At 42.9% G+C, this 13,092-nt stretch overlaps 1 protein-coding gene across 8 annotated transcripts in view; it reads left to right on the top strand.

Moving 5' to 3' along the window:
- LOC121579440 (nuclear receptor corepressor 1) overlaps positions 1 to 13,092 on the top strand; it is a 127,420-nt gene that overhangs the window by 55,735 nt on the left and 58,593 nt on the right. Inside the window, exon 1 of one of the 8 annotated variants that reach the window (XM_041894035.2) lies at positions 10,342 to 10,501. The exons of the other annotated variants lie outside the window; for them this stretch is intronic. Within the exon in view, the coding sequence (XP_041749969.1) occupies positions 10,490 to 10,501 (12 nt within the window). The 5' untranslated portion in view covers positions 10,342 to 10,489. Of the gene's footprint in view, positions 1 to 10,341; positions 10,502 to 13,092 lie in introns of those variants that run through there. 8 annotated transcript variants of the gene reach the window in all.

Below are 13,092 nucleotides of genomic sequence, written 5' to 3' on the forward strand. Positions count from 1 at the left end.
GAGAGAGGCATAAAGCAATCACAGGTGTTATTCGAGAGAGCTAAGACAACAGCTGGTAATGGCGACAAAGTTTGGGCTGAGGCTAAACATAAACAGGATGCGGTACCGTATAAAGGAACAGTCCAGCAGGCATCAGCTGTATAGCTGAGTTATCATAAGGTCCGGTGAACAGCAATAGGAGAGTTCGGGGGCTGCTACAGCACTGGCGAGAAAGAGGCCACGGCTTGCGTGTGCTAGCGGGCTGGGGCTAGCAGATGGATCTTCGTGGTCGACGTCGTAACGGGAAGCCTGTTGAAACCACATCAGACGATTTCGTCGGCAGACCAGTCGTGTTGGATCGGCGGGGCTCTGTGTCAATACTAGGAGGTCCCGTCCGGTTGACAGAGAGGTAGATAGCCGGGAGATGGGCCTGGCTCGAGGCTAGCTCAAGGCTAACTGGTGCTTGCTAAGGGGCAATGGTAATTAGCCAACGACAACAGCCATTCGGTTGCAGCTAGCTAGTTGCGATGATCCGGGGGTTAGGGTCCAGTGATTCCGGCAGAAAATCTGATATGCTCTGGGTCGATAGCACGCTGTGCAGACTGGCCGACAAATTGTCCAGGCTAGAGCTAGAGCTGGCTGGTGGGTAGTGGAGGCCACGGACAATGGTTTAGACCGCTAACGGTGGCTAATAGCAAGTAGCTAACTAGCTGGCTATAACAGCCATTCGGTTGCAGCTAACTAGTTGCGATGATCCGGCACTAGGGTCCAGTGATTCCGGCATTAAATCCGATATTATAATAATAATAATAATAATATAATAATTAGTCATTTAGCAGACGCTCTTATCCAGAGCGACTTACAGGAGCAATTAGGGTTAAGTGCCTTGCTCAAGGGCACCGACAGATTTTTCACCTAATCGGCTCGGGGATTAGAACCAGCGACCTTTCGGTTACTGGCACAACGCTCTTACCCACTAAGCTACCTGCCGCCCCTATGCTCTGGGTCGATAGCACACTGTGCAGACTGGCCGACAAATTGTCCAGGCTAGAGCTAGTGCATCCATTTGAGAATGACAATAGTTCCTCAACATAGCCTATTTGAAAACCTATATATTTCGATAACCACTCAGCGTGAAAGGGGGAAAAAAATGTCATGCTCTGATCCGGTGGAAACGACATAAAACAGGCCTACCTGATTGCTTCTTATCCCTTGCGCACATATCCTATAGCTATGTCTGTCCGGAGCTCACTGGAGCAGGAAACTGAGGGCCCAGAATATTTTATACAATGTTGCAAGTTTCTTGCAAAGACAGGCCATGTGTAGCCAATGTGATTCATAGGATATTTATTTTTATCAGGATATTTTCTACCTGCAGGCTGCAATATTTGTATTTGCTGGCTTTATGTAGGCTATTTTTACATAGTTGGAAATGGTAATAGAAGTTACTTTTTAGGTTTATCATTTAAATTTAGATTTGGATATAATTTTGATTAACCACATGACAATGATTTTTAGATACAATGGAATGGCCGGCAGGGATGTAGCTCAGTTGATAGAGCTGTGGGGTTGTGGGATGCAATGCCAGGGTTGTGGGTTCGATTCCCACGGGGGGCCAGTATAAAAAAATATGTATTCACTAACTGTAAGTCGCTCTGGATAAGAGCGTCTGCTAAATGACTAAAATGTAAATGTAAATGTGTGTATAAGGGAAAAATACACATTTACAAATTTCAACTAATCGATTGGTCGAAAGAACAGACCAAGATAAAAAATGTAAAAATCGGGTAGAGCCCTAAGCTAATTTAATCATAGTAAGGAGATGGATATGTTTTGTTTTTGTGTAGCACACGTATAGAAAACGGTATCTTGATACTTGACTTGGTATCACATCGTTAGTAAAATGTTGGTATCTTGACAACCCTACTCTGAAAATATGGCAATTTTCTTGCAGTTTACACAGAATTGATGCGTTTCCGTTTCACGTTTTTGGGCATTCACCTGTTTGCATCCCTGCATTAAACAACAAGAATTACAATTCATACAAATGTCAAATGCACATAAAGCAAGCTAAATGTATATCTAGCTGGCTATGTTAGCTAGTCAGCTTGTTAAATAACGATGTTCTTTAACTTTGACAGAGAAATATGCATAATCGTTTGTCTCCACATTAACTAACATATTCCTCTTAACTGTAAATGTTTTACATGATTCATTGGGAAGTTATAATTACTTACATTTGTTTACATCCTAGTATTTTTGTCAGCCATTATTCTTGAAGCAACTCTCCAGTGTTGGGTCTCAGAGCTTCATGGGAGTTTTGGGAAACACTTGATAGAAAGTCTGCTCGACGTAGTTCTGTGCCACATGACAATTGTAACGCGCCTTATCATCCCTTCCGTAGCCATGAGGGCAGTGTAGGCAATGAAGCTTGCTTGGTTCCTTGATCTGATCTATAGGCTATTGGCTATGCATCAAAGTAGACTATTTTGCATTGATAAGCAAATATAATCTCAGCAACTGTTCACACAATAAACCAAAAAACATTGTAGCCTTATCATTATCCCCCCCCCCAAAAATATTTTGTTTAGATGTAATAACTAGTGATTCCAGGCTACTGGTAAAAACCGCTGCGAGATATGTGCTTTTTCTCCACGAGCAAAACATGATGTTCTATTTTTAGCTGATATGGGAGCAAATACATTGAAGCAGCATATCAAATTAGGATAATGTTGTAGATTACACTGGCAAGTATAAGAATATTTGCCAGGGCATATTATTTAATTATAAATCTGATAATTTCACATGAAGATGTGGGAAGCTAAAAGGTTAGCTAGCTTGCAGTGTTTAGCCAACTTGCTAGCAAGGGAAGACAATACTATTTTGCTTTCACAACAAATGAAAAGACAACAAGAAAACCAAAGAATCCACCCAAAAGTATTTTGTTTAGAAGTAATACCTAGTGATTCCAGGCTATTGTGAAATGGTAGACCCTGCTGTAGCCAACTAGCTAGCCATGTGCTTTTTTTCTCTGTGACCAAAACACAACATTCTATTTTTAGCTGATATGGGAACGAATACACAAGCAGCATATCAAACTGGCATATTTTTTCTTATAAATCTGATTATTTCACATGGAGATGTGGAAAGCTAAAAAGGCGAGCTAGCTTGCTATGTGTTTAGCAAGGCTAAAACCAGCTAGCCAGGCTGCCAGCTAGCTACTACTAGCAAGGAAGGGTGACTCAAAATGAAAAGACAATAATCAAATACTTTGCTATTGCCCCCTTGTGAATGGGAGTGGGATCGGCGAGGATGTCATGTTACCAAAAGGCGCATGCATGCACATAGATCAACAGAGTGGAGCTTGTAGTAACCTTTAGCCCACAGTGCCTCCTCAGCTCTCCCTCCCTCCCTCCCTCTCTCTGTGTATCAGGCTAGCAGTAGAACCACAGGGGCTTATGAGGAGTGTGAGGTTTGGGAGCCGAGCGAACAGAGGCTCTTGATGTGCTGTGTGGGTAAATAAGAACCAGGCCCCAGGCATAGAAGCAGAACAGAGTGGTGCTAGGTCTGGGCTGGCTTGCTGGGACTGATTTATGGAAGGGGAGCAGCAGACGTTCCCAGCAATCTTTTTAATCTGGTTGCCATAGTCGGGAGGCTCCGTGTTGCTTTCTAGAGCCTGAGGAAAGAGAAAGAGAGAGGGAGGTCAAAAAGGAAAGTCAGACTCCCTCTCTGTGAAAACTCACCCGGTCATCCTCTATTCTAGTCTCCGTCCTTCCTTCTAACTGCTGAAATATGTTGATGCACATCAGTAGGCTCTTTTGTTTAACTTTTTCGGGAGGTTTAAGGTAATTTCCTCAATTGTTTATGGTGAGAAACTTGTCAGAACCTTTATTCCTGCAGAGGGAGTGAGAGGGTGGCGGTTGCTTTTACATTGGATGAGTTGCAGACTTCACTTCACACAACAAGGTTATCCGTTGCCATGGAGCTATGCTTACCAGCGGAGTGCCCGTGCTGTTTTACTTCAGACGTGTTTCAAATTGTTTCCCTCTAATCACAAGAACACTGGAGGAGTTTTAATCAATGAGGTTCTTGCACATTTTGTCATTTGTTTCGTAATCTCCTACTCAGCCCTGAGACCCGGTGGTGTTGTGTTCCCTCATTCAAATTCAACAAGGCGCTCTGCCTGGAGAGAAGAAAAAAAAATAAACCTAGTTGGAGGCTGCAGTTGAGTTGATGATTGAGTGTTTTCCATTGGATTTAAGCAGTGGGCTGAATGTGGGTTAGCGTTACATACAGTGCATTCGGAAAGTATTCAGACCCCTTCACTTTTTTCCACATTTTGTTACGTTAGCCTTTTTCTAAAGAATTTTTTTGGGTACTTTTTTAAACAAATCTACACACAATACCTTATAATGACAAAGTTAAAACAGGTTTGGGGAAGGGTACCAAAACATTTCTGCAGCATTGAAGGTCCCCAAGAACACAGTGGCCTCCATCATTCTTAAATGGAAGAAGTTTGGAACCACCAAGACTCTTCCTAGAGCTGGCCGCCCGGCCAAACTGAGCAATCGGGGGAGAAGGGCCTTGGTCAGGTAGGTGACCAAGAACCCAATGGTCACTCTGACAGCGCTCCAGAGTTCCTCTGTAGAGATGGGAGAACCTTCCAGAAGGACAACCATCTCTGCAGCACTCCACCAATCAGGCCTTTAAGGTAGAGTGGCCAGACGGAAGCCAATCCTCAGTAAAAGGCACATGATAGCCCGCTTGGAGTTTGCCGAAAGGCACCTAAAGGACTCTCAGACCATGAGAAACAAGATTCTCTGGTCTGTTGAAACCTAGATTGAACTCTTTGGCCTGAATGCCAAGCGTCACATTTAGAGGAAACCAGGCACCGCTTATCACCTGGCTAATACCATCCCTACGGTGAAGCATGATGGTGGCAGTCATGCTGTGGGGATGTTTTTCAGCGGCAGGGACTGGGAGACTAGTCAGGATCGAGGGAAAGATGAACGGAGTAAAATGCAAAGAGATCCTAAATGAAAACCTGCTCCAGAGCGCTCAGGACCTCGGACTGGGGCGAAGGTTCACCTTCCAACAGGACAACGTCCCTAAGCACACAGCCAAGACAACGCAGGAGTGGCTTTGGGACCAGTCTCTGAATGTCCTTGAATGGCCCAGCCAGAGCCCGACTTGAACCCGATCGAACATCTCTGGAGTGACCTGATAATAGCTGTGCAGCGACACTCCCCATCCAACCTGACAGAGCTTGAGAGGATCTGCAGAGAAGAATGGGAGAAACTCCCCAAATACAGGTGTGCCAAGCTTGTAGCGTCATACCCAAGAAGACTCGAGGCTATAATTGCTGCTAAAGGTGCGTCAACAAAGTACTGAGTAAAGGGTCTGAATACTTATGTAAATGTGATATTTCAGTTTCTTTTAATAAATGTGCAAAATGTCTGAAAAGCTGTTTTTGCTTTGTCATTATGGGGCATTGTGTGTAGATTGAGGGGGAAAAACGATTTAATCCATTTTAGAATACGGCTGTAACGTAACAAAATAGTGAAAAATTGAAGGGGTCTGAATACTTTTCCCGAATGCACTGGAAGTGCGGTAGTGATATACCCTGCGGCTGCTGTTGAAGCAGCCTGCCTGCACTCTAGGGCTGGGCGATATGGACGAAATATCATATCACAACATTTTTGACGGTATTTTATGTTTTTCAATAATACGTTTTAAATATGCTTTCGGAGTAGTTGAAGGCCCTAGGGTGGCAACACATAAATTATAATTTATTTCAATGGGGCTTTCTCCATTTATTCTGTTCAATCCAACTCCAAAAAAATTATAATCTAGGCCTAGTTAATTGTTAGTCATGGAAATATAATGATTATTCTAATTCTATAGTTGGAATATAGTAGGCATCACCTTGACTACATTGTTTAACATGAAAACAAATGAATAAGCCAGTGAGGAATTACTGACAGGGTAGGAAAACAAAGTTTTCGTCAGTGTTTCCAGGTGAACCTAATTAGATGTTACATTAATGTTTTCATACTTCGTGTAGCTAGCCAAGATATTTATGCTTTGCCTATTCCTCACTGATAAGATACCGTTGCACAAACATGCTTATCTAGGCCTATACCAGCACTGGTACCAGGCAGTGTTAGCTAACTAGCTACGTTTGCTCTGACTCTTAGTACATTTAGCAAGCTAGCTAGCTAGATAACTAGCGATTAGCATTTGCGGCTAACACTCATTATTTTAGCAACACCTTGCTAAGAAAAGACAAACTAGCAGACCGAATGATACACAAACGAATGGTGTAAATATAGAACACTTGCGGAAAGCAGCATGTCACCAACATTGTTGCATCCATCTGACCATGCGGAGTGAATGGCAAGAAAATGCTTGTGACTCCGTGGTCGAGCAACTGCTCTCTCCTTAAGTGACTGGGGGCAGGGCTTGGTGTGGTTAGTGGCATGCATTTAGAGGGATGACTCAAAAAGCAAACGGGGTAAACTATAAAAATTGACATTATACTCGCCGGAGTTGCATATCACGTTTAACAAACCAAACACTGAAATACCATTATAGAAGTAAACTGAAAACTCAAACCGGTCCGTGCGTCAATACCAGTATATAGTAAACTACGGTATACCACCCAGCCCTACTTCACTCTGGGGTTGTTCCAGCCTCTTAGTTGAGCAGAGGCCAGGCAGGCCCAGAGCAGCCTAGGGCAGGGTAAGGGATGGCACACAGGTGGGCTATACGCCTAGATAAGGGTTGTGTGGGTGAGAGAGGGACTAGTGTGTATTGTGTCTGAGGACAGTACACCAAGTCCCATCTATTAACTGTTTGCAGGGTTACGATAATATAAACCAAATGCAGACAAAATGTTATGAATTTTTGTATGCTAAACGCTGTGTCTGTGCCTTTTGCATACGAAGTGAGTCGATGATCATCTCCATGACTCACCTGTGACTGTTTCTGGGCGACAAACATTTAACCCTGTTCTGAAATCCCCAGCATAGATCTAACAGCTGATTTCATCATTCATTCATTACCATCATCTCGTGTGGTGTCTCCTCTCTCTTACTGGCTGTGTCCCAGGAGGATGGACTGCCTTGGCTTTCCCTCTTGGGCTTTTCTGCCTCATCAATGCCTCTGGCTCTACCTCTGGCCCCTGTATGTGTACTTCATTCATGCCCCTCTATGTGCAGAACATACAGTGCGGTCCGGAATTATTGGATCCCTTGATAAAGATGAGCAAAAAAGGCTGTATAAAATATAGCTATATTGTATGCACATAAAAAAAGAGATTATTTTATACTAATACAATTGCTCAGACAAAGAGATTTTGTTTAACAAGTAATAAAAAAATATAAAAAAGATGGGGGTCAAAATGATTGGATCCCCTGTTTTCAATACTCCAGCATCCTCCCCTTGTGAGGATAACGACACTGAGCCTTTTTCTAAAATGTTTTATGAGATTGGAGAACACATTAGGAGGGATCTTAGACCATTCATCTGTACAGAATCTTTCCAGATCCTTGATATCCTTCATCTGCGCTAACAGACTGCCCTCTTCCACTTGCGGCCAAGTGTCAGCCTCCTGGCGGAGTCAACCAGGTTTTTGCCTAAAATGTAAAGTTTGTGATGCTGTTGACCTTAACAAGGGCACCAGGACCAGTGGAAGCAAAATAGCCCCATAACATCAAAAGTACCACCACCATATTTTAAAGTAGGGATGAGGTATTTTCTGCATATGCATTTTTCTTTTGAAGGCCTAACCCACTGCTGGTGTGCGTGGTCAGAGACTTTTTCGTGTCATATGACCATACCATATAGCTCAGTATTTGTACTAGGCTATTTATTAGTCTTTTTTGCTCATCTTTTTCAAAGGATCCAATAATTCCAGACCCCATTGTACATGTACTTCATTGATCCCTGTGGCCCCTGAATGTACAGAACATGTCTATGTATGGATTATGCCCCCAGCCAACCAAACACATAGATCAGGTCACAGAAAGGGCAGAGCACCAAGAGGGACCACGTCAGAGACTTAATAATAATCGGTTAGTCTAGCAATAGTGCTGCCTGCTGCCTCCAGACCAAATATTGCACACCCCCTGGAGACCGAAGTTCGATTCACCGGTCCATCTCGTCTCATCTTCTCCCTCTCTGACGTACCACTGTCTGTGGAAAAAACTTACAATAAAATACAGGTGGGAAAGGGGGTGTAATTGATGTGAGAAAGTGTTGGTGTGGTGCAGTTGTATTAACAGTATCTTAATAGTACATCACATTTTATCAGTGATGTAACATCGTGTTCCTCTCACTCTTGTGTTTCCTGCTGCCTGGTGACCTTCAGTCTTATCTCGGTTGGCAGAGTAGCAGTGTATAACTGCAGAGTGGAGGCCCGAGTGGACTTCCCTACTTCTGAACCACTGTAGATTAATGCCACCAGTCAAGTGGTAAGAATCGTGTTTGTAGTACACATACTTGATGAGAGAATAGACTAGTGTGTTAAGTCAGACATTCCTGCTACTACTACTTGAGAGTGCATTAAAGGATTGTCTGGCTTCTGAACAAAAATATAAACACATCATGCAACAATTTGAACGATTTTACTAAATTAATTAGGCCCTAATCTATGGAATTCACATGACTAGGCAGGGGCACAGCCATGGGTGGGCCTGGCTCCCAAGTGGGTGGGCCTATGTCCACCCTGGCTGGGGAGCCAGGCCCAGCCAATCAGAACGAGTTTTCCCCCACTTTATTACAGACACAACTACTCCTCAGTTTCATCAGCTGTCTGGGTGGCTGGTCTCAGATGATCCCGCAGGTGAAGAAGCCGGATATGGAGGTCCTGGGCAGGCGTGGTTACACGTGGTCTGCGGTTGTGAGGACGGTTGGACATACTGCCAAATTGTCTAAAACGACGTTGGAGGAAGCTTATGGTAGAGAAATTAACATTAAATTATCTGGCAACAGCTCTGGTGGACATTCCTGCAGTCAGCATGCCAATTGCACACTCCCTGAACACTTGAGACATCTGTGGCATTGTGTTGTGTGACAAAACTGCACCAAAAAGTGGCTTTTTGTTGTCCCCAGCACAAGGTGCACCTGTGTAATGATCCGGCTGTTTAATCAGCTTCTTGATATGCCACACCTGTCAGGCGGATGGATTATCTTGGCAAAGGAGAAATGCTCACTAACAGGGATGCAAAACATTTGAGAGAAATAAGCTTTTTGTGCTTATGGAAAATGTCTGGGATATTCTATTTCATCTCATGAAACATGGGACCAACACTTTACATGTTTAATTTATATTTTTGTTCAGCATAGTTAGAGGAAATGACTCTGTTACTATATGTCAGTCTATACAAGCAACTACAAAAGAGGGGGCTCTGTTTGCCTCGGAGACAGGAGGACATACTGTATCACAAGCATGATGTGTCCAGCAGCCCTCAGCATCATCAGTTCAATAATCACAACTATTAGCCTGGCTCAGCCAGAGCACACAGCCACTGACCTTCTCACATGCAAATTCATCAGCCAGTCATTTCTTCTGCTATAATAGGGTTGTATGTAACAGCGGTGTGAAAAATGTGTTTGTATACATTATTGACAGGCCGTCATTATATATAGGAATTAGTTATAATAATATAATATGCCATTTAGCAGACGCTTTTATCCAAAGCGACTTACAGTCATGCGTGCATAATTTTTTTTTGTGTATGGGTGGTCCCGGGGATCGAACCCACTACCTTAGCGTTACAAGCGCCGTGCTCTTAACTGATTAGTCTGTTTACATGAAAGTTAGGTAAAGTTCATATCCAGTCATGTGTTACGGTATGCATTTAAAATGCCCATTGTCAGTGAAGTGTAAATGCCACGGCCTTGTCATTTGGTGGAATGTAGCTCAGCCCGCCCCAGGCGGGACGTCGTGCTGATCCAAACAAGCCGTTGGCTGGAGTTTGTGTAAATTCTCTGAACATCCCCAGAGACTGTGTGTAGAGTGACTTGCGAGAGAGGAGGGAGGGGGAGCAATGGAAAAAGAGTGAGGGAGAGTGGAAAAAATAGAAAAAAACACTACAGTCTCAACCGATAACCCCCCTCAGTAAAAGCAGAGTGGTACGCCCCAGCGATCTGACAGGCCCAAAAAACTTGCTGTGCTGCTGCGAGTGCCAATCAAAGAGAAGCGCTCGGCAGGGATTACCTTGAGTGACCCCGCATAGATTAGAGTGCATGTGAGATGAGCGATTCTTCATGCGGTTTAAACGGACTGATGACATGCTTTCCTGGAATATGTGCAGCAGTGCCGGGGACAGGCAGCCCTTCTAAGGAGCTCTGCTATGATGCTGCTATCCTGTCCTGCTGTGTCTGTAGTGCTGCTACCGTTACCACTGCAATGGAGATACTGCTACCGGGGGTCCGGCCAAACTCACGCCTGCTACGCCCATAGGCTGTGGCTTGCTCAGGGGCAAAGGGCTTTTATGACCGACAAATGAATTTGCAGGTATGTCGCGTCTGGCTTTGAAACTAGTACTGTGGTGTGTTGTCGCCCCCCCTAATCTGTCTCGTTCTCACTTTTTCAGTTTCTTTCTCCTCGTGCTCTGTTGCTCTCTCTCCCCCTCTTTCAGTTTCTCCCTCTTTCAGTTTCTTGGGACAGCCACAGTTTCTTGCATTCATGTTTTTTTTCTGTACTGTTGCACAATCACACAGTTGCATAGCTACAGTGCCTGCTTTTTGTTCTTGATGATGTACCCCCCTCCCTCCCTCCCAGGGTGAATGAAAATGAGTGAAGTACATAGGAGGGATCTGAAATAATTATCTGCGCTTGCCCATAGACGATGTTATTGCTCCATAGCCGCCGTCAAAAAATGACAAATATAAAATAGATCGCTACGCATTTGGAGGGCATGCTACGGGAGGGACGAGAGGAATCATGACATTAACTAAATATGTTTAGTGGGGCCAAATCTTTTCGAATAGCCTATTCCACTCTGGTGGAGCTGTGGCATGAAAGATATGTAGTAGTTTAGGCTAGTATCTGTGTGTCTATTATGTGCCGAAGCGCGTACATTGAGCGAGTGACAGTCATCGAGCCTCGCTGGCTGTGCGTCTTGTGATGGGTTGTAAATCATCATGGCAACTCTGCTGTCCTTAGAACTGGATAATTATAAACTGATTTGCAGTTTTCCCTCTTCCTCTTCTCTTATTAGGCCTAGGCTACTATATACGTTTTTAGGTAGGTTGCACATTGCTAGAATAATATGGAAATAGTCCTAGGCCAGCTACATATTTTCATTCATAAACTTTCCACAGCTGTAGCGTAAGTTTTCTTTTGACTTTTCATTAGATTTTTCCATCTTGGTATTGTTTGCTCACTTTCACAGCTTGTGTCCTAAAATATTTGTCATTCAAAATAAACATTTGAATGTGAATAGCATAGACTCCGACTTTAATAATTATTCCCATTTAAAAGCTGCAACTTTAGGATGTTAAACACTTTATTAGAATAGTTGGGAAAATACTCTTCATAACCAGTGGTGTAAAGTACTTAAGTAAAAACACTTCAAAGTACTACTTAAGTAGTTATTTTGGGGGTATCTGTACTTTACTTTACTATTTATAGTTTTGACTTTCACTTAACTACATTCCTAAAGAAAATTGTGTTTTTTTACTCCATACATTTACCCTGACACCTGAAAGTACTCGTTACATTTTGAATGCTTAGCAGGACAGGAAAATGGTCTAATTCACACACTTATCAAGAGAACATCCCCTAGTCATCCCTACTGCCTCTGATCTGGCGGACTCACTAAACAGTGTGTGTGTTGGAGCGCACCCCTGGCTATCCGTCTGGTTTGCTTAATATAAGGAATTTGAAATGATTGATACTTTACTTTTGATACTTAAGTATATTTAAAACAAAATACTTTTACACAAGTAGTATTTTACTAGGTGACTTTCAATTTTACTTGTCATTTTCTATTAAGGTAACTTTACTTTTACTTAAGTACGACAATTGGGTACTTTTCCCACCACTGTTCATAACTTTAATTTGCCTTAATGATTTAATGATATTTCAGTTAGTAGTATTAGGCTTTTGGTCGTTTGGTTCGCAACGGAGAGGAGGGATTTTTTTCCTGGCCTCGCATGCATGCATCATTTCGGTCTTACAATGCTTTGCTCCACTGTAAGGTTTGTTGAAATTTCTCATTAGATTTTTATATCTTGCTATTGTTTCTTCTATCTCTTCTCATTATTACCTTAGGCCTCCCAATTTTGGGGGTTATTCAAAAACAACTTAACTTTCTGAGCCTGGAACTCTGTTAGATTCATTAGTTTGATCATGAAATATCACAGCAGTAGAAATATAGCATGCATTAAACTGAAAGAGTGGCTTAATAGGCCAAGTCATATATAAAATGGAGAGAAAAAAAAAAAGTGGGCTTCTATAACAATAAGACACGAGTGTCCGCTATAAAAAAATTAATTGACTTTTGCTATTGGCCCAGATCATATCTGAATGCACTGTATACAGTGGGGGAAAAAAGTATTTAGTCAGCCACCAATTGTGCAAGTTCTCCCACTTAAAAAGATGAGAGAGGCCTGTTATTTTCATCATAGGTACACGTCAACTATGACAGACAAAATGAGAAAAGAAACTCCAGAAAATCACATTGTAGGATTTTTAATGAATTTATTTGCAAATGATGGTGGAAAATAAGTATTTGGTCAATAACAAAAGTTTCTCAATACTTTGTTATATAGCCTTTGTTTGCAATGACACAGGTCAAACGTTTTCTGTAAGTCTTCAAGGTTTTCACACACTGTTGCTGGTATTTTGGCCCATTCCTCCATGCAGATCTCCTCTAGAGCAGTGATGTTTTTGGGGCTGTCGCTGGGCAACACGGACTTTCAACTCCCTCCAAAGATTTTCTATGGGGTTGAGATCTGGAGACTGGCTAGGCCACTCCAGGACCTTAAAATGCTTCTTACGAAGCCACTCCTTCGTTGCCCGGGCAGTGTGTTTGGGATCATTGTCATGCTGAAAGACCCAGCCACGTTTCATATTCAATGCCCTTGCTGATGGAAGGAGGT

Source organism: Coregonus clupeaformis, chromosome 13 (genome assembly GCF_020615455.1).
Source record: "Coregonus clupeaformis isolate EN_2021a chromosome 13, ASM2061545v1, whole genome shotgun sequence".
NCBI classification, from domain to species: Eukaryota; Metazoa; Chordata; class Actinopteri; order Salmoniformes; family Salmonidae; genus Coregonus; species Coregonus clupeaformis.